At 49.4% G+C, this 22,380-nt stretch overlaps 1 protein-coding gene across 12 annotated transcripts in view; it reads right to left on the bottom strand.

Annotated features, from left to right (window-relative positions):
* The window catches only part of FRYL (FRY like transcription coactivator), a 1,894,812-nt gene that overhangs the window by 205,822 nt on the left and 1,666,610 nt on the right, over nt 1-22,380 (bottom strand). For all 12 annotated transcript variants that reach the window (XM_069201557.1, XM_069201569.1, XM_069201550.1 and 9 more), the window contains one exon: nt 8,449-8,702. In XM_069201557.1, coding sequence (XP_069057658.1) covers nt 8,449-8,702 — 254 coding nt within the window. The remainder of the gene's footprint in view (nt 1-8,448; nt 8,703-22,380) is intronic.

Raw genomic sequence — 22,380 nt, 5'->3', positions numbered from 1 at the left:
GGTTGAGAAAGAGGAAAATGTAGCAAATAGCTTACCCCAAAAAGCTCAAAAGAGCAAATGTCAAACCCAATCTCTGACCAAAAGAGACGATAGTCGATCTGCCAAGGGGGAAACTAAGGAAGAAGCAAATGTCAGAAAGCACAACAAAAAGAGAACCACAGTACGTGGTATAAAAGACCAAGATTTGGCGGAGGTGATGGTCACATGATAAGTAGGGCTCATGGCCATGCGTTAGAAGTAGAGCTGCTGCTCTACATGGCGATACACCGCCAAAATGTAAATGATTCTGAAAGGGTGGTGTTTGAACCCTTGTCGAAAGCATTCGGAGCACATGGTTTGAATTACTAGTCCACCCATCCTTAAAAGGGTGTGGAGCAAGTGCAAAAATCCCCAACATGGATTAGAGCGTCATCTAAGAATAGGAGTATACTCTGGAGCGAACCAGAACCAAAGGGCTGCCATAAGTGCAAGAAACACATAAGAGGAATGGGTGGGTACAAAACAGAACCCACAACTGGTAGGAACTTGGCAAATCAAAGACTTGCAATGGAGTAAGAGAGTGGATCCTGAAGAGGATGGTACATCAGTTCCCACCATGAGAATCCCAAAAACAGAGAATCTACATGCGCACCAAAAAGAAACTTGCTATCAATTGACATACCAAGGAGAACATCCAGACACAGGAGCTGAAAAATTATAAGGAGACAACCAAGCCCTGCGACGTATGGCAACAGACGCAGCCATGAGCCGACCCACGGAATCAGTAGTATCCATATGCCAGTGCGAACCGTGATCCGAGCAGGCTACTGACCATCTCTGAACAAAGGCATCGGGAGAGTACGAGCATCCTCAGGGAGAGATGGCAATAAACGCTCCACGGAGTCCCACAGAGCATGTGAAAAGAGGGCCAACACACAGGAGGTGTTAGTGGAGCATAGGGCAGCACTAGAGGAAGCGAACATATGCCTGCCAGCAGCGTCCAGCTGTCTGGCCTCCAGATGCGGCAGGGCAGGAGAAATCTGCGCCACGTCAGGAATGCCCAAAGCAGTTTGCACCACAAAACTTCACAGCGTGGGGTGGCACCGAAGTTATAAGGGATCCTCTTGTGCCAGCCAGTGCCTATGCGATATAGAGCAGTCCACAGGAGGACCAGAGACAGGCTGGTTCCAGACACCAAGAAGGATGTCGTGAAGACCTTTGCAATAAGGCAGAAGGGGTTCAGTGGAAAACTGATCCGGATGAAAATCCAATAACAGGTCTGTACATAATTGCACCATTGAAAGTTGCAGTTCCAAACAGCAGCCACACGCCTTAACATGTCTGCAAAGGCAGTACTGGCTTCTATTGCCAATCCAATGGACGAGAGTATGCTGGACGCCGCCGAGGAGTCCAGGCCATTTGCAGTGGCTAAGTCAAGCAGAGAATGAACCTGGAAGGGGACCCATAAAAGAAGCCTGAGGATGTGCAGAAGGCTTAGAAGGTGGATCCAGCACAGAAACCCCATCCAATTCGAATGGCGCAGCTCCTAGCGTCGGGCCTACATCGAGTGGGGGAAGCTTCCGCAGAAGCGTCGTCGTCCGACCCTGGGGAAATCAGAATATGAGTGTTGAGTGGAGTCAATTGGGCCAACAGCACAGTGAGAGGCGTTGAGGCAACAAGATCAGACAGAGGTCGCAAGAGAAGGTGCACTGGTGCCGATCCAACTCTGGAGTCGAGAGGCTGAATAGGTACAGAGGTCGAAACCGCTGTCGAAGACCCCCCTCAGAGCACTCGCCACCTCCTTAGGGCCCGAAGGCGCTCCAGAGGGAGAGGAGGACTGAAAGATGGAATGCAGGGACAAGTAGTATTCCTGCATTTGGGCCAGAGTCGCCCTGGTGTTGGGATACAGCACAAGGGAAGGGGTCGACTCGAGCACAGACTCCACTGGAGGAGAGCACGGGGGTCGGTGATGCCAAAGGGCGTGACGGCATCTGGGAAGACTTACTTGGAGACGCCGATGGGCCACTGGACATCGACAGAACTATATGTTAATGACTTCTGTAATGCTCCCGGGACTGTTAGTAAGACCGACTCCGCCACCGCCAGGAAGACGACTTGTCTGCCCACGCCACCAGGAGCTTCATACAACGCTCTCTCAAGGAATAGGGCTTCAGGTGATGGCAGGCGTTGCAGTCGTTTTTATCGTGATGAGAACCCAAACACCACAAACACAACGAATGGGGGTCCGCAACAGATATTTGTCAGGCATAGGACCCACAGGGTTTAAACCCAGAAGGAATATTGAAGGAAGTTGGCTCTGTATGTACTATTTCAAAGTAAGAAATAGCATGCACAGAGTCCTAGGGTTCCCCTTAGAGGTAAGATAGTGGCAAAAAGAGATAATTCTAATGCTCTATTTTGTGGTAGTGTGGTCGAGCAGTAGGCTTATCAGAGGTTAGTGTTAAGCATTTGTTGTACACACACAGGCAATAAATGAGGAACACACACTCAAAGACAATTCCAGGCCAATAGGTTTTTATATAGAAAAATATATTTTCTTAGTTTATTTTAAGAACCACAGGTTCAAGCTTTACAAACAATACTTTAAATGGAAGGTATTTCACTTAGGAACTTTGAATTAACAAAATAGCAATTTACAGTTTTCACACAAATGGCAATAAGCTATTTTAAAACTGGACAGTGCAATTTTCAACAGTTCCTGGGGGAGGTAAGTGTTTGTTAGTTCTGCAGGTAAGTAAACCACCTACAGGGTTCAAGGTTGGGTCCAAGGTAGCCCACCGTTGGGGGTTCAGGGCAACCCCAAAGTTACCACACCAGCGGCTCAGGGCCGGTCAGGTGCAGAGGTCAAAGTGGTACCCAAAACACATAGGCTTCAATGGAGAAGGGGGTGCCCTGGTTCCAGTCTGCCAGCAGGTAAGCATCCGCGTCTTCGGAGGGCAGACCAGGGGGGTTTTGTATGGGGGGGGGGGGGGGGGGGGGGGGGGGGGGAGGGGGGGGGACACAAGTCAGCACAAAAGGTACACCCTCAGCGGCACGGGGGCAGCCGGGCGCAGAGTGCAAACAGGTGGCGGGTTTGCAATGGAGTTCAATGGGAGACCCAGGGGTTTCTTCAGCGAAGCAGACAGGCAAGGGTAGGGCTCCTCGGGGTAGCCACCACCTGGGCAAGGGAGAGGACCACCTGGGGGTCACTTCTGCACTGGTGGTCGGATCCTTCAGGGGCTGGGGGTGCAGTGTCCTTACCAGGCGTTGGGTTCTTAGAAGCAGACAGTCGCGGTCAGGGGGAGCCTCTTGATTCCCTCTGCAGGCGTCGCTGGGGGGGGGGGGGTGTCCAGGGGGGGTCAACTCTGGCTACACTCAGGGTCGCAGTCACCGGGGAGTCCTCCCTGTAGTGTTGTTTCTCCGCAGGTCGAGCAGGGGGCGTCTGGTGCAGAGTGCAAAGTCTCACGCTTCCGGCGGGAAACGTGTTGTCTTTAAAAGTTGCTTCTTTGTTGCAAAGATGTTTCTTCTTTGGAGCAGAGCCGCTGTCCTCGGGAGTTCTTGGACCTTTTAGATTCAGGGTAGTCCTCTGAGGCTTCAGAGGTCGCTGGACCCTGTGGAACGCGTCGCTGTTGCAGTTTTTCTTGAAGTGGGAAGACAGGCCGGTAGAGCTGGGGCCAAAGCAGTTGGTGTCTCTGTCTTCTCTGCAGGGCTTTCAGGTCAGCAGTCCTTCTTCGTCTTAGGCTGCAGGAATCTATCTTGCTAGGTTCTGGGAGCCCCTAAATACTCAATTTATGGGTGTGTTTAGGTCAGGGGGTTTAGTAGCCAATGGCTACTAGCCCTAAGAGTGGCTACACCCTCTTTGTGCCTCCTCCCTGAGGGGAGGGGGGCACATCCCTAATCCTATTGGGGGAATCCTCCATCTGCAAGATGGAGGATTTCTAAAAGTCAGAGTCACCTCAGCTCAGGACACCTTGGGGGTTGTCCTGACTGGCCAGTGACGACTCCTTGTTTTTCTCATTATCTCCTCCGGCCTTGCCGCCAAAAGTGGGGCCGTGTCCGGGGGGCGGGCATCTCCACTAGCTGGAGTCCCCTGGGGCGTTGTAGCACCAGGCTTGAGCCTTTGAGGCTCACCGCCAGGTGTTATACTTCCTGCAGGGGGAGGTGTGAAGCACCTCCACCCAGGACAGGCTCTGTTCCTGGTCACAGAGTGCACAAAGTCACTCACCCCATGTGGCCAGAAACAGGTCTGGAAGTGGAAGGCTGGCAGACAGATCAGCCTAGCACGAGCAGTTGGGCTGGCATGCAGGGGGCATCTCTGAGATGCCCTCTGTGTGCATTACTCAATAAATCCCACACTGGCATCATTGTGGATTTATTGTGCTGAGAAGTTTGATACCAAACTTCCCAGTATTTAGTCTAGCCATTATGGAACTGTGGAGTTCATGTTTGATAAACTCCCAGACGATATACTCTATATGGCTACCCTGCACTTACAATGCCTAAGAATTGGCTCACCTGTGGTATAGCAAACCCTGCCTTAGGGCTGTAAGGCCTGCTAGAGGGGTGACTTACCTATGCCACAGGCAGTGGGTTGTGGGCATGGCACTCTGAGGGGAGTGCCGTGTCGACTTAGTCTTTTTCTCGCCACCAGCACACACAAGCTGTGAGCCAGTGTGCATGTGCTGAGTGAGGGGTCCCCAGGTTGGCATAATACATGCTGCAGCCCTTAGATACCTTCCCTGGCCACAGGGCCCTTGGTACCAGGGGTACCTTTTACAAGGGACTTATCTGTGTGCCAGGGCTGTGCCAATTGTGGAGACAAAGGTACAGTTTTAGGGAAAAAAACCTGGTGCTGGGGCCTCGTTAGCAGGGCCCCAACACACTTTCAATCAAAGCTGGCATCAACAAAAGGCAAAAGGTTAGGGGTAACCATGCTAACAGTGGCATTTTCCTACAAGGGGCATATCTACTCATACAGGTATGCCTTCACAGGTAATTTAATCCACCCTGCCTAAGGGCTGGAAGGCCTGCTAGAGGGGTGACTTACATATATTGCATGCAGTGTTTAGGGAACATGCACACAGGCTGTGTGCCATGTCGTATTTTCAATTTTGAGAGCACCTTTTCACGCAGCCTGCAATGGCAGTCTGCATAAGGTGGGTGCTGGGTCTACAGAGTGACACGTTGTAGTGCAACTCTGAGGGGGCCTCTTTACTGCCCATGCCATAGGAACCAGTGGTACAATTTACTAGGGACTTATAGGGGCTGAAGGGCCTGGTCACTTTGAGATCAAGTGACCAGGTGTCTAGTTTTAGGGAAGTGACACTGGCACTGGGGGCCTGGTTACCAGGAACCCAGTGCACTTCACTTGAAGGTGCATCTGGATACCAGGCAAAAAGTGTGTCAGGGGGGGGGGATGGGGCTGCTGCAACCAGAACCCGCCCCCTACAGGTACTAAAGAGGGCCCCATAAGGGATGCAGCCGGCACTATGCTATCCTGAAGGATCCAGACTGCCATTGCAGAATGCGTGAAATGGTGCCACCTCTGTGAAAATACGACATTTCACACACCATGTGTGAAATGCCCAGTTCCATGACACCGAACATATGTAAGTCACCCCTACAGCAGGCCTTGGAGCCCTAGGACAGGGTGCAATATATTACGTGAGAGCACATCTACATGAGCAGATGTAACCCTGTGATGCCTAGTTCCATTGTTAGACACTGCAAGCATTCAGGAAGCCATTTTGAGGACATGTACAGGGCACTACGAGTTGCCCAGCTACTTGATGGCTTCGCTGAAAATACTGGTGTTAGGTATCAAACACCTCGTCTTAATAAGTTTGTACTAATGTCAGTATCAGATTTTTTATAACATGCACCCAGATGGCACCTTAGAGATGCCCCCTGAAAACCTTTCAGTTCCTTAGTGTGCTGGCTGACTGGTATAGACCAGCCTGCCACCACAGACGAGTTTCTGACCCCCTGCAGGTGAAAGCTCATGCTCTCGTAGGCCAGAAACAATGCATGCCCTGGAGGAAGGACATCACACCTCCAGCAGGATGGCTAGCGATTTAGCATATCAGGGCCAGGGGCTTCAAAGCCCCTGTCGCTTTTGATATGCAAACCTGGCTTCCCCTCAGACCTAGGGAACGTCATCACCTGACCAGAGGCCCATCTGGCACCAGAGCACGCAGGAAATTAGATATTCAGGAAGCATGTTACACTTCTAGGGTAGACACACCCCAAAGGTGGGCTAACTGAAGTACACAGCCAAGGAAGGGGTCACCATTTTGTTTCTGGTTAAACGAGGAACTCTGGGTCAGGAATATGCACACTCTTCACAGAAAGTGATCATATAGCGGGGTGTAGTCACCCCACGGGTAAGTAGCCCATTGGCTACTACCCTACACTCCCTTTCACACCCCTAAAATCAGTATTTAGGGGTTCCCCTGACACCAGGAATTCAGCTTTGTGTATTGGGAACTGAAGGAAGGACAAAGAAGAGAAAGTCCTGCACCAAGATTGACAACAAACACCGCCTGGCTGCTTGCACAGCAACAATTATGAAGACTGACTTGTCCAAAAGCTGAACAGTCTTCTCAAACCCTTGGAGGACTGTCCCCCCCCCACAATCATACAGCATCTCCCTTGGGGTGGAGAAGCCATCCCCCGCATCTGCAGGCACCGACAGCACCAACCTGGTACTTCGTCTTGTTGGCCATCAGGCCCACCAAGGGAGCAACACGCCAGGAAGAGGTTGTTGTGAATTCAGTAGGCCAGCCAGTCGCTTTCGCAAAGTCTTGAGACGCTGCCCTCTCCAGAAGCCTCTCAGCACCAACATCCTGAGTACCGGAGCCCTTGCATCTACCAAAGATTATTGCGTGTTCAGTCTGGACACCACTGATATTGACCTGCCATCAATGGACTTCAGGATCCACGAGGCCTTCGTCAAGAATGGCCATGCTGCCCTGTTTTTTCTCCCTCTCCAGGTCACCAAAGCAAAGTGAGAGCCTCTAATTACAGCGACCAGCAGGACAAAACACCTCTGCACCTGAGCCCCCACAACCCAGGTTCACATATACCAACTGTGTCCCTGTGCTCCAGAGACCCTCAAGAGCCAAGACCTCCTTTGAGTTCTGCCGGACCGGTCCCAAATCCCCCGTTGCAGTCTTTCTTTTGCAGGCGCTTCTTGCATAGACTTTAATGTGTAGCATTCAAGGCTACCAATGTGACCAGCACCTCTGCACCTGGACACACCAGGGCAGGTAAAACTGAACTCCTGATGGGTTCTTGGACCTTAGCTCCTACGCAACTTAAGTCCTAGAAGACAGTCGCCCAAAAACCTTTTCAAGTATATCTATGCGGTGTATGTATCTACCATAGTATAGCATCAGTACGATCGAGGCTCATACCTCGAAAGAGTTATTTGACTATATTTTTCAATTTCTACAAAAATCTATACCTTTGAAAGTACTTACCTGATATCACTGATCTTAGTGTCTTAAAATATATACAAATTGGTGTTATTTATATAAATTGGTTTCCGATTTATTTTTCAGTATGCACCACTGATTGACTGTGTGTTCAACAAATGCTTAACACTCCCCTCTAATATGCCTAAGCTGCTCGACAACACTACCACTAATAGAGCACTTGGAATTATTAAAGTAAGTCCTGTAAGCCAAATAAGGGCCGTGTGGACTTTTTGCATTGTGTACCCCCCCCACCCAACAATGGCACACTACATAAAAAGCCAGCTTCCTTCAGTATGATGGAAGGGTAAAAAGATTGATAGATGGAAGGTGAGAGGCTGGATGAAAGACCAGAAGGGTCAAATGGTTAAGGGGTGGATGGATGAGGAATGCAAAGATAGGGAAAAGTGAAAAGATGGATGGGTGAAAATTATGGTTAGATGGATATGTGGATTTAGTGATGTGTGAAAGGAACGCTGGATAATTAAAGGGCGAAGGTACTCCCTTGATGGTTACCTATTGACACAAGGTAAATACCAGGTTACTCTTATGGCTCACGCTTGGGTATCAGAAAGTACTTACAGAGACATTACAAAAACACTTTGTATGCTATTTATCCATCAACTGGTTAATTAAATAAAAAATGAATAGATAATCAAATGCAAAGTGAGGATGTTTTTGTCACTCCATAATATTTTTCCAGAATGAAGATTCTCAGTGAGTGCCTAGGTCACAGGACAATTGCTGAAAAAGGGAACATTCAAAGTAAAATAGCTTTCATCTTCTAGAGAAAATTATAAGTACCAGAATTTGAAGCAGAGCATAAATACGCAACTGGTTAGCACTCCTACAAACAATCTGATTTAATCTGTTTTCATTCAATTTCCTAAACTAAGCACCCTGCTCAGCAGTGGAAAAAAATATCTTGCTGGGGTTATATCATACAATATTTGGTAAGATTCAGTTACCAGTGAGAGCCCATTTCAATGCTTACCTAGACAAACCAGAAAAATCTGCTTCTTCTTCTTCACACCTTTCATCTAGCTCTTTCAACGCAAGCGTTACATCCTCTTCACCCACAGATTCAGGTGAGCTTCCCGGACAAGTTACTTCAGGTAATTCTGAAATTTCTTCCTCTTCTACGGGTTCCTGACACACTAGAGGTTCATGCTGTTCTTGTGTAATATACGATCCAGTATCTTCACTAGTGGAGCTTAACTGTTCATCTTTTATAGATGATCCACCATCCTACAAAGCAAGCACTTTATTTATTTGTGGCATAAAATGATTACTCTGTTGGTAGCAGTACAATATCAGTGTTTTGAGAAAACTTCAACGTGTAATGCAACAATATATCTAAAAAATATCAGAAGCAAATGAAACTAATTACTAAAGAATAACCTCAGATCGAGAATGGGAGACCAAGTTAAAGGAGAAATGATGCAAACATGAAAAAAATCAACTACTGCCAAACTTTCTCTTTCTGGCTGCTTGAAACATGGCTGATGCAGAGTAATTTTGGTGGCATCCAGGATACTAAGAGTCCAACATCTCACAATGGATTTCTTGGACCATTACAGTTTTATATACAGGCTCTATATAAGGAACACCTGTGACTCAGATCTAGCCTGGATTACCACTTTATCAGGCTACTCCCAGAGTGTCAATCCCTCCGGTCATCTATGCCTTATAAGAATTCTCTCACAGTGTGCTTCGGGACCAGTCATTTAGCCCTGCTCTTTCAAGGTAATGCCACTTGAAATCTTAGCTCGTTAGGCTACACTTTATGCTCATGTAGACAAAATTCAGATTATCATCACATGATGGTGGATTAAAATGATTATAAGCTAGGCTATGAAGCACTGTATGTTTGCTACTCTTACTCATTTGATGAACCAATTGACCACAACCGTACATTGCATTTTGTGTTGCATGTACAAATGAGGTCTCTTAGATGCTCCCTATTCACTTTGAGCTATTATTCATCCTAGCTGTTTTCCTTATTATTTTATTAAACTCGATGTTTGCCTCTAGCATGTGCATTATTCAGCTTGTAGAGTGGAAAAAAGGTCCTCAAACATACATGTCACAATTAATTTTTCTGTTGGTGTGCGTTCTCATATACTCACTGCTTTGTCCTTTGGGTGCGTGATCAAGTGATGAATCTGTATAAAGTGTAACCTGTTGATTTCTTCTAGTTGAAATTCCTCAATGCATTGTCCAAAATACATTTATCTATCCCATGGAAGCTTTTCTTTTAAGGTTCTATATTTGCATGTAGGTATATGGAACCTGCATAGCACAAACATAGCTGAAAGCCAACTGGGCACTGCACAGGGTCCAAGAGAAAGACAGTCACCATGTGGTTAGGATAGCTGGCTTCTAAGAGGGAAAATGGACAGTGATATACAAGTTACTTACCTTCGGTAACGAAATATCTGGTAGAGACATTTTCTAGTTGCATATTCCCTACCTTAGAATTTCCCCCAGGCGTCAGACTGGATCTGGAGATTTTTCTTCAAGCAATACTCTTGCGTGTCGGTAGGTGGCGTCAGTCGACTCCGCGGGCGTCATTGGCATCGTAGTCGCCGTAATGACGTCGGGAGTAGTACATAGACGCCGCCTTCGCGCAGTGACATCAGTTTCTTTTAACGACTTTCCACGCCAAAGCGCAGAGCCGCTAAGAGCACCAATTGGTGCGCCCGAGCTATGGACCTGACGGGGGAATTCCTGTCCCTAGAATGATGGGTGGGCGGTAAGGAATCTGCAACTAGAAAATGTCTCTACCAGATATTTTGTTACCGAAGGTAAGTAACTTGTACATCTGATAGAGACTTCTAGTTGCAGATTCCCTACCTTAGAATAGATACCCAAGAAATGCCATCCTCTGAAGTGGGCTGCGAACCAAGATCATACTAGGAAGTCCTGCAGGACCGAACGACCAAAGTAGCCGTCCCGACAGACCTGACTGTCCAGGCAGTAGTGTTTAGCAAATGTGTGCAGGGATGCCCATGTAGCTGCCTGGCAGATATCCTGGGCAGGAACTCTGCGTGCTAACGCAGTGGAAGCGGCAGTTGCTCTGGTGGAATGAGCACGCAAGCCCTCAGGGGGTTGCTTTTTAGCCAAAGTGTAGCACATTTTGATGCAAAGAAGTACCCATCGAGAGATGGTACGTTTTTGCACTGCCTTCCCTTTTTTCTCATCCACATACCCGACAAAGAGTTGATTGTTCACCCGGAAATGTTTAGTGCGATTAAGATAGAACGCCAACACTCTTTTTGGGTCCAGACAGTGGAGTCTCTCCTCCTCATGAGAAGGATGTGGGGGTGTGTAGAAAGTAGGCAGGGTGATGGACTGGCCTACATGAAAAGGCTTAACCACCTTTGGAAGAAAGGAAGCTTTGGTGCGCAACACCACTGTCAGGCTACACAGACAAGTATGGAGGTTTACACGAAATGGCTTGAAGCTCACTCACCCTGCAAGCAGAGGTGATGGCAACAAAAAAGACAGTTTTGAAGATGAGGAGCTGTAAGGGACAATTGTGCATCGGCTCAAAGGGAATACACATTAAGTAAGAAAGGACAAGATTTAGGTCCCACTGAGGCATGATAAATGGAGTGGGAGGAAATAAATGGGTGAGGCCTTTTAGGAATCTACTCACAATAGGAGATTTAAAAAGTGAGAGCTGATCAGGTAACCTAAGGAAGGCCGAAATGACAGATAAGTACCCTTTAAGGGTGCCCAAAGCAGAGCCTTGCTGGGCCAAAGAAAGAATGAACAGAAGAACCCCGGATAGAGGGGGACAGAGGTGATCAACAGATTTGTTGGTGCACCATGCCACAAATTTATTCCAACGACAGGCGTATACAGTTTTGGAGGAGGGATGCCTCGCTGCCAAGATAACATCGCAGACTTCGGGTGGAAGATCATAAGTCGCCAACTGGCGCCGCTAAATCTCCAAGCATGAAGGCAGAGGTTGGACAGGTTTGGGTGAAGAACCGTCCCCTGTTGCTGTGACAGAAGATCCGCCTGAAGAGGCAATCTGAGTGGAGGATCGATGGACATGCTCAATAGCTCTGGATACCAGACTCTCTTTGTCCAGTCCGGAGCCACCAAGATAACTTGGGCCCGGTCATTCCTGATCTTCTTGAGAACTCTGGGCAGAAGTGGTATAAGCGGAACGGCGTAAAGGAGGCTGGAGTTCCACTCAAGAAAAGCGTCTCCGAGTGAGTGCTGCCTTGGAAATTCAAATGTGAAAAACAGCTGACACTGCGCTTTCTCTGCAGAGGCGAACAGATCTGACCAGGGCTCTCCCCACTGCTGAAAGAGACCTTATGCCACCTCCAGATGGAGACGCCATTCCTGATTGGCTGTGCATTGACGGCTGAGTTCTTCTGCTCTGGCGTTGAGAACCCGCCAGATGTTGAACCACCGGGGTAATGCCCTGATATTCCAACAATGTCCAGAGGCATAGTGCCTCCTGGCAAAGGGTCCAGGACCCTACTCCGCCACGTTTGTTGCAGTACCACATGGCGGTAGTACTATCTGTGAACACCTACACTACTTTTCCTTAGAGAGAGGGAAGAAATGCTTTCAACACAAGCCTGGTCGCCCGGCGCTCCAGAAGATTGATATGGAGCTCAGTTTCCGCCGGAGACCAGGGGCCTCTGATCTCCGCCTCTCCCATGTGGCCGCTCCAACCCAGAAGTGACGCATCTGTCACTATAGATCTGGTTGGGGAAGGGAGAGGGATCTGCCATGGACCCAATGCGGATTCGAAAGCCACCACTGCAGGTCTTTCGCAGTCCACTCCGAGATCTAGACCATGTCTGAGAGATTCCCCTGATGCTGCGCCCACTGGAACTTCAGGTCCCACTGCAGAGCCCGCATATGCCATCTGTCATGTGTTACTAGCAGGATGCAGGAGGCCATGCAGCCTCAGAGTCAGTCTCACCCAAACCCAAGACAGGCTGAAAGATCGGAATCATACCCTGAATGTTGTGGACTCGCTTTTCGGGAGGATAAGCCCAAAACTGCACTGTGTCCAGAACAGCTCTGATGAAGTGGAGCGTCTGAGAGGGGTTCAGGTGGGACTTTGGCACGTTTATAGTGAACCCCAGTGTGTGCAGGAGGTTCTCCGTAGTCTGAAGGTGGGAGACAACTGTCTGGGGCGAGACCGCCTTCAACAGCCAGTCATCGAGGTAGGTAAGACTGATACCCCTAGCCTGCGCAGATGAGCTGCAACCACCGCCATCACTTTCGTGAACAACCAAGGGGCGCTGGTAAGGCCGAAGGGGAGCACGGTAAGCAGAGTGCTCGTGACCTACCACGAATCGTAGGTAACGTCTGTGGGCAGGCAGGATGGGGATGTGGAAATAAGGGTCCTGCAAGTCCAACGCTACCATCCAGTCTCCTGGGTCCAAGGCATCCAGAACCTGAGCCAGGGTGAGCATTTTGAATTCCTCCTTCTTGAGGAAGTAGTTTAGGTCCCGAAGGTCTAGGATAGGACGTAAGCCCTTGTCCTTTTTCGACACCAGAAAGCAGCAGGAATAAAAACCACGACCTACTTCGGGCACAGGGACCTTCTCTATTGCTCCCTTGGCCGAGAAGGCTGAGACTTCCTGGTGGAAAAATTGCTAAATGTTCCTCTGGAAGGTGACTGAAGGATGGAGGCATGGCTGGTGGAGCAGATTCGAAAGGGAGGGAGTAGTCCTTTCAAACGATCTGCAAAACCCACCTGTCCATAGTGATGAATTCCCAGTGGGGCAGAAGATGGCGAATCCTGCCACCAACTGGATGGGAGTGAGGGGACGGACTAGGAGGGTTTGGAGGCTGCAGCGGGGGCAGAGGTGGACTGGGCAGACCTCTGGTTCTTTGTCCCACGCCCACGTGGGATTCGGCGTCCCAAAGGCTGGACAACATGGGAGGCACGCTGGCTGGGCGGAGGACGCGACAGAGCTCATTCCGTGCCCACGAAAGGGGCGAAAAGCGGACTGTGGGGGGCGAGGGGAAGAGGAAAGACCAAGGGACTGAACCGTAGCACAGGAATCATTGAATCGCTCCAAGGCTGAGTCCGCTTTGTCTCCAAAGAGACGGGAGCCATCAAAGGGCATGTCCATAAGGGACTGTTGGACATCCCCTGAAAAACCAGAAGTACACAACCAGGCATGGCGTCTCTAAGACACCATCGTAGCAACCGATCTGCCCAGAGAGTTGGTCGTATCCAGCCCACAATCGATGTGAACTTCGCTGCATCTCTCCCATCGTTCACAGCTTGGGAAACGATAGCAGGGGCCTCCTCAGGTATCTGCGGCAGGACTTGCACAACCATATCCCACAAAGAGTGGGTATAGCGGCCCAAAAGGCATGCAGTGTTCACAGACCGCAGCGCAAGTCTGAAGGAAGAAAACAACTTCTTACCAAATTGTTCCAGCCTTTTTGATTCCCTATCCGGGGGTGCAGAAGGGAATGTGCCTGAAGAAGAGGAAGCCTGGATGACAAGACACTCAGGCGTGGAGTTGGGACAGGAATTTTGAGTCATTCGGAGCAGGCAGATGGCGGCGTGCAATAGTCCTATTCACAGGTGCCCCTGTGTTGGGTTTGGACAAGTACCCAAAAGGACATCGGTGAGGGCTTCATTGAATGGCAAAAGGGGTTTTTATGTGGAAGCCCCTGGCTGAAGCACCTCAGTCAGGAGATTGGACCTGACCTCTACAGTAGGAAGCTCAAGGCCAGGACCTCAGATGCCCTACTGACCACCATACTATAATTTGCCTCCTCTGCCGTAGCCACGGTAGGAGGAGACAGCATGCTAGCGTCGGGAGAAGAATCCAGGCCACTGGCGTCATCCAATTCCTGAGCCCAGTCAAAAGATGGGTTCATCATGTTATTCAGTCGTTGGGAATAAGGATCGGGTAGACATAGATAGTGGGCACTACCCACGTCAGGAGTGTCGACAATCGACCCGGCGCCGGGGAAGGTCTCAATGGTGCAACTAGTGCCGGTGCAGATCCGCAAGTGGATGGGACCTCAATAGCCAAAGCCACCAGTGTGGAACCCAATGGCCCCTCAACCGAACCCCTTGGGCCCAAAGGAGCCGTATTGGGGTCGGTCCGCCCAAAGATGAGGTGCATGGCCTCACAGAATTCTTTAAGTTGGGCGGGGGTCGCTCCGGGAAACTCGGGGAAGCACAGAACGGACCCAGATGCAGGTTCCGAGGACAGAGTCCTTGAGCATCGACGCTCCTCCCACGTTGCGTCAGCCAAGCAATGGGGCGAAGTTGGAGAGCGATGGGACCTCTTCTACGACTTTTTTCTTATCTGCACCCGAAGATTTCAAAGACGACGAATGGTGATGGCTCCGCTAACGGTCTTGAGACCTTCCTCTTGATCGAGACCGGGACTTACGCAGAGTTGAGTGCCGGGGCACCATGAGTTTGAGGGACTGCTCCCTCAAGGCCTTCAAGTTCATGGCCCGGCACTCGGAGCACAACTTCGGGTTGTGGTTGCGCTCGAGACACCACAAACAAACCCAATGTGGGTCCGTCACCGACATCATGCGACGACAGTCCTCACACAGCTTGAAACTGGACTTCGGGGACATCCTAGATGCACCACATTTCTCACCAAAACTCAACAAAACGGTTAAAGTCGGTCAAAAAGATACCAGGGTAGCTCTCTTCAGATCAGCGCGTGGGCTGGAAAGAAAAGAACTGACGTCACTGCGCGAAGGCGGTATCTATGTACTACTCCTGACATCATCACAGTGACAACACCACCCACGGAGTCGACCGACGCCACCTACCGACACGCAAGGGTATTGTTGGAAGAAAAATCTCCGGATCCAGTCTGACACCTGGGGGAAATTTTAGGGTAGGGAATCTGCCACTAGAAGTTTCTATCAGATTGTATAATATAATGTTCTTTAAAGAGGTTTGCCTTCAGCTCTTTCCTAAAACGGAGCAGTGTTTCAACAGCCCTTATGGACTGGGTGATGTCATTCCCGATCTGTTGCGCATAGAGAGAGAAGGCCCATTCCCCTGTTTTTTGCCCTCCCCTCCCTCTCTGGCCTAGTCGTGTCATGTCTGCATGTGTGTCTAGAGCCAATCGAGATGGCTGTGTGTGCGCCAAGAGCTTTTCAGCCAGATATGCAGGGGTTTTGGCCAAGATGGATAAATGGATGCAGCTGAGTCAGAGTTCCATCGGGGTATGGATTACATTGGTATACGTCTTCATGCCCTTGACGAGGTATGCTGCTGCATGGGGGATCCCTTATGAGGGGCAATGTGGTGTATGGGAGGCCATGGAACATGACACTGCCACCAGGTTGCAGAGTACAAGGGGATGAACACTTCTGAAGCCATTTCCTGTAAGGAATGGTTTATTGCACTTAGGAAGAACAAGCTGATAGCAGTAAGTCATAATTTGTTTGGCATGGTGTTCCTCTTTTAGGGTGAAGTTGATGTACAAGGTGTATGAGAGAGACTTGGCAGTGGGTGAAAGCTGGGGTTCAAAATTGTCTACGTTAACACAGTTAAGCCAGGTTTGGACTATGTTGTTCACTGTTTTTGGCTAGCAGCAAGAATTCTGCTTTAGAGAGTTTAACCTTGGGACAGATGCTGGACTATCTAGGTCTGGATGAAGTACAAGCAGTTTGAGGCATTGGATGCCTGCAGCAGAGGAGACCATCAAATACATTTATGCATCATTGGCATATTGACCAATTACATGTGCTGTTTAAGCTTCTTTTTTTCCATTGAAATAGTTGTTAATGGCATTGCACTTGGGGAAGTGTGGGATAGAATGCTCAGACAGGGGATGGATTCAGTGTTTTTTTTTTTTTTTTTTTTTTTTTTTTAAAGAGTGCTGCTTCTGCTGGCAGCTTCACTTGTGTTGTTGGTAAAGTACTTGGCTTCAGTTGATAAGTTGTATGAACTATGGTGAGTGACTTCTGTAGCATGAGGTCAGAGGTTCAATGTTTCTGCCATTTCCTTGCCTGTCTGTACTAGGGAGCTGAAGGTTTCAGCTTGCACATGCATGTTTTAGTTGGAGCACAGGTGATAACATGATATTCCAGAAACGTATTTAAGGTTTTTAAAGGGAGTTGACGTTAGTGTAGGAAGCAGGGTGAGAGATGTGCCTGACCTTCAGATTGTTTATGCAGAAGTCTTTTAAGGATCTGAAGGGTTCTGGTATTGTAAGGAAATGCCTCTATTTGTATTTTTTACCCCCACATTTTTGGACTGATGTTGCTGGTTTTTTAACTCCGAGTGCACGGAGGCTTGCTAACAAGACCTCACTGCCAGTGTTTTAACCTCATGCAACTTACATAAGACTGGATACACCCAATTAGCAAGGCCTGACGTACTTATAAGTCCCTAGTACATGGAACGCAGGGGCATGTACGACTCTGGGCTGCAGCACAGTTTTGTGCCACACTTCATGCGACAAGGTACAAAATGGCTCCCAGCCTGCCACTGCAGTCTGGAAGGGCAGTGTTTCACTGCCAGTTTGACTTTGCCGTTGAAACCAATGGCAAAGCCACCCTATCCTTTAACATTATATATCAGCAACACTTCCAAATTGTCGTTTTGCTGTGAGTAAAGTTGGTAGCCCCACTGGCTAACAGAGTTATAAGGCAGCATCCCAACCAGGCTAACTTCTGACTTGGACTACCAAACTGAGTTGTGTAGGGTATCAACGTAATCGTGGAATTGAATGTGACCTGATAACCAGGTCAAAATTACTTTTGCAATTAAAGGTAGGCAACTTCTAGAGAGTAGCCACTATGCGCTGCTCATCCAGTAGCCTCACAAAGCCACACACACAGACAGCTTTCTGAACACCTGGGGTAGACGTGTGAATGACTCCCAGTCTCAGGAACAAAGGCAGTGCTGCAGCAGCAAGTGGTCACCTGTGGATGAGGAGCACGAGGCTGTGGAAGAGGGGGCCTGCATGCCGGTGACTTGGGGGAGTCCAAGATGGGGAGACCACATTGGACTTGGACTCTGGACAGCTCGGAAACCTTTCTGGTCCTGTTAATTGACTTCACCTCTGGTGGTGGACGTCGGGTGCAGAGGTCACTTTGGGTGTCGGTTTTTTGCTGCTCTGGAGGCTGCAGTCTCTTTTCTTGAGACTGTTGCGAAGCAGAGACGCTGCTCACAGGAGTCTGGAGTCTTTATGGAAGGCAGGTGGTCCTCCTAGATTTCTTTGAGTTTGAGTTGCAGGATTAGTCATCTATTTAGGGGTGTACCAGGTACTTGCCAGGCAGTAGCGTAGCCAATGGGCTGCCCACCTTTATGGTGACTACACCCTTTCTATGACCACTTCTGCTAGGAAGTGGGCATGATCCTAACCCTAGTCGCTTAATTCCTTCCAAACAAGAAAGAGTAATTTAAAAAGTAGTGTCCATTTCAGCTCGTCCACCTTAGCGGTTGGACTGACATGAAGTGGGCACTCCACCTAATCTGCTGAGTTTTCCAGACTGTGCTGCCACCAAAACTGGGGTCAGGACAGGGGAGTAGGTCATCTCCACCATATGAAGAGACCTGTGCCACATTACACAGGTGGTAAGGCCTTTGAAGCTTCCTGCCCTGAAATGTCCATCCTGCCTGGGTGAGGTGATAACACAACCACCCAGTGCAGGCTAATGTCTCTGGCCCTCAAAGTGCTGGCTCTCACCTTGGAGGTCCAGAAAGACGTCTATGGAGGCTGAAGTGGTCAGGACCAGTCAGTCAACCCACTAGTAGTTGGTAGGTTTTCAGGAGGCACCTGTAAGGTGCCCTCTGGGTGCAGTTCTTAATAAATCACTCACTGGCATCAGTGAGTGTTTATTGATACCAAACATTCCTATATTCAGAGAAGCCATAATGTAGCTGGGAAACTCAGTTACCAGCACATGCTTTTAAAATGGCTTCCCTGGTAACTTACTATGTTTGAGAATAGACAAAGACATAGCAGAGGCACATCTGCTCATGCTGATGTGCCCTCATATGTAATATAATGCACCCTGCCTTAGGACTGGAAGGCCTGCTATAGGGCTGATTTACATATATTACATGCAGGGTTGTGGGACACAGCAAACAGGCGGTGTGGCATGTTGTGGTTTCAATTTCAGGAGCACCTTGTCACACAGCCTGCCATGGCAGTCTGCATAAGGTTAGTGCTGGGTCTCTCAGGGTTGCACAAGTTGTGCTGCAGCTCTGAGGTCCCCTCTTCAGTACTCATACCCTAGGTCACAGGGGTACCACTTACTAGGCACTTACACAGGGCTGAAGGGCCAGGTCACTTGGGGTTCAAGTGACCAGGTGTCTTGTTTTAGGGAAGGAACACTGGCACTAGGGACCTGGTTAGCAGGAACCCAGTGCACTTCAGGCGAAGGTGCATCTAAAAACCAGGCAAAAAGTGTGTTTGGGTGGGGGTGGTACAGCAATGATAACCAAGCTCCCTACAACAAATATGCAGAAGCTCAATAACAGACCCCATTAAAAGGTTAAAATCGGGTAACTAGCAGACTGGATAACAGCAGAGGTGGGGGGCACAGATTAGTTGAGCCCTTCAGGAAATGCATGACGATTGGGAACTTTATCAAGGAAGGTTGGTCAGGAAGACTGAAGAATGGCAACACCACAGCTAAATGCCCTTTAACAGTAAAACAGTAATGTACACAGTTTTGTAAAAAAAAACAAAAAAAATAAAATTGCAATAAGCTATATTAAAGGTGGACACTGTGCAAAATTCAACAGTTCCTGGGGGAGGTAAGCAAAGGTTAGTTTGTCAGGTAAGTGAAGCACTTACAAGTTCAGTCTCCTGGGCATAGGCAGCCCACCGTTGGGGGTTCAAGATAACCCCAAACACCCAGCACCAGCCACACAGGGCCAGTCAGGTGCAGAGGTCAAAGAGGGGCCCCAAGTAACATAGGCACCTATGGAGACTATGGGTGCTCCGGTTCCAGTCTGCTAGCAGTTAAGTGCTCCCTGAGAACGCAGGTAGACCAGTTTTTTTTTTTTTTTAGAGCACTGCGGGGTCACAAACAGGCACACAAAATACACCCTCAGTGGCACAGGGGCGGCCAGATGCAGTGTGCAAAGAAGGTGGTGGGTTTTGCGTTGAAATCAATGGAGGTAATGGAGGCATGGCACAGGGGGGCTTCTCAGGCAAGCCACCAAGTGAGCAATGATGAGGGCCGACTGCTGTTCACTCCTACACCGGAAGTTTGTTCCTCTCGGGCCTGGGGGCTGCGGGTGCAGTGCTTCTCACAGGCATCAGGTTCCTTGTTACAGGGCAGTCGCGGTCAGGGGGATCCTCTGGACCTCGCAGGGTTGCAGGAAGGTCGTCTCAGTGTGGACACGCTGTGGGAATTGCCTGGGAGGTCCTCGCTGCAGTATTGGTTTTTCTGGACATGAGCCAGGGGTGTCGGGTGCAGAGTGTTGGGGACTCCCGCTTCAGGAGTGAGGTGAGAGTCTCTTTAAAGATGGTTTCTTCTTGATTGTTTTGGACAGAGCCGCTGTCCACAGGAGTTTCTTGGTCCTTTAGGTCGCAGGGCAGTCCTCTGAGTCGGCAGAGGTCGCTGGATGCGTCGCTGTTGCAGGTTCTTTGAATCAGGAGACAGGCCGGTAGGGCTGTGGCCAAAGCAGTTGTCATCTCGTTCTTCTCTGCGGGGTTTTTAGGTCAGCAGTCCTTGTTAGGTCATCAGGAATCTGTTTTCCTGGGTTCAGGGTCGTCCCTAAATACTAGATTTAGGGGTGTGTTTAGGGCTGGAGTGCAGTAGCCAACGGCTACTGTCCCTGAGGGTGGCTACACCATCATTGTGCCTCCTCCCTCTGGGGAGGGGGGCACATCCCTAATCCTATTGGGCTGAATCCTCCAAAGCAAGATGGAGGATTTTTTAAGGAAGGGGTCACCTCAGTTCAGGACACCTTAGGGGCTGTCCTGGCTGGAGGGTGGTGACTCCTTGTTTTTTTCATTATCTCCTCCGGACTTGCTCCCAAAAGTGGGGGCTGTGTCTGGGAGGTGGGCATCTCCACTGGCTGGAGTGCCCTGGGGCATTGCAACACCAGGCTTAAGTCTTTGAGGCTCACCGCCAGGTGTTACAGTTCCTGCAGAGGGAGGTGTGAGGCACCTCCACCCAGGACAGGCTTTGTTCCTGGTCACAGAGTGCACAAAGGCACTCACCCCATGTGGCCTGAAACTAGTCTGAAAGTGGCAGGCTGGCAGAGACCGGTCAGCCTAGCGCTAGCAGCTAGGTTGGCATGCAGGGGGGCATCTCTAAGATGCCCTCTGAGTGTATTTCTAAATAAATCTCACACTGGCATCAGTGTGGAATTATTGTGCTGAGAAGTTTGATACCAAACTTCCCAGTATTCAGTGTAGCCATTATGGAACTGTGGAGTTTGTGTTTGACAAACTCCCAGACCATATTCTCTTTATTCCTACCCTGCACTTACAATGTCTAAGAGTTGGCTTAGACACTGTAGGGGCATAGTGCTCATGCAGTTATGCCCTCACCTGTGGTATAGTGCACCCTGCCTTAGGGCTGTAGGGCCTGCTAGAGAGGTGACTTACCCATGCCACAGGCAGTGGTTTGTGGGCATGGCACCCAGAGGGGAGTGCCATGTCGACTTAGTCTTTTGGCTCCACCAGCACACACAAGCTGAGAGGCAGTGTGCATGTACTAAGTGAGGGGATCCTAGGGTGGCATAATGCATGCTGCAGCCCTTAGAGACCTTCCCTGGCCACAGGGCCCTTGGTACCAGGGTTACCATTTACAAGGGACTTATCGGTGTGCCATAGCTGTGCCAATTGTGGAGACAAAGGTACAGTTTTAGGGAAAGAACACTGGTGCTGGGGCCTGGTTAGCAGGGTCCCAGAACACTTTCAATCATAGCTAGCATCAACAAAAGGCAAAAAGTTAGGGGGTAACCATGCCAACATTGGCATTTTATAAACACATAGCAATCCGGGGCAATGAGAATGACATGAGCCTGTCTTGGCTAATCTTCCACAGAAGCTTAGGAAAAAAGGGTATTGTTGGAGGTGGGGGGGGGGGGAATGTGTTCTGCAGCAGGGAATTCCACTTCAACTGAACCGCGCTCCCTAATGCTCCCCTCAATGGATACTGGAGAGCACAGAACTGTTACCACTGAGCATTTTCTGAGGGGGCAGAGAGGTTCATTTGTGGAGTGCACCACTGGTTGACCATGTCCTGGACTATCTCAGGCCGAAATCGGCACTCATTAATTGGCAAGTTAATGCTGGTCTGGCTGTCAGCTCTGTCGTTCAGAGACCCTGCTAGGTGATAGGCAGTTAACCAGATCAATTGACAGAGTGCCCAAGACCACAATTTCAACATCTCAAGATAAAAAAAGGTGAAACCCTACTCCCGTGTTCATGCTGACGTACCACATCACTGTATTTTTGTTTGTCAAAATCTGTATGGACCAAGCTTGGATAGAGGGAAGGAATGACTTGAGTGCCACCTAATGATATGCATTTCCAGTAGGTTGATGTGAAGAAGCTGTTATTCTGGAGACTAAAGGTCCCTGATCTTCAGGTGATCTCACCACACTAAGGTGGAGGCATCTGTCACTACTGCAGTCACAGTCAAAGGGAGGGGTGAAGGCCATTATGCAGCTGAGGTTCACCTCCCCCTACTACAAAACCACTTCAGCCACAACAATGGGGGAGATCGCAACAGAATCTGATAGGTCTATCCCATATCCTAGCTACTGACTGCAACTGCACCACTCCTGGGTCCGCACGTGTCAACGTGTGCTTGTGATTAGAAGAAGACAGAAAGCTAACAGACCCAACAATCTGAGGACACTTAGAGATGGAACTCTTGCGCCTTGCTGGAAAACTGGGACCATTTCCTGTATGTCTGTTATCCTCTGATGCAGTGGAAATGCTGGGAGATGTGTGGCTTCCAG

Source organism: Pleurodeles waltl, chromosome 1_2 (assembly GCF_031143425.1).
Source record: "Pleurodeles waltl isolate 20211129_DDA chromosome 1_2, aPleWal1.hap1.20221129, whole genome shotgun sequence".
Taxonomy (NCBI): domain Eukaryota; kingdom Metazoa; phylum Chordata; class Amphibia; order Caudata; family Salamandridae; genus Pleurodeles; species Pleurodeles waltl.
This window is presented reverse-complemented; position numbering and strand designations above follow the sequence as displayed.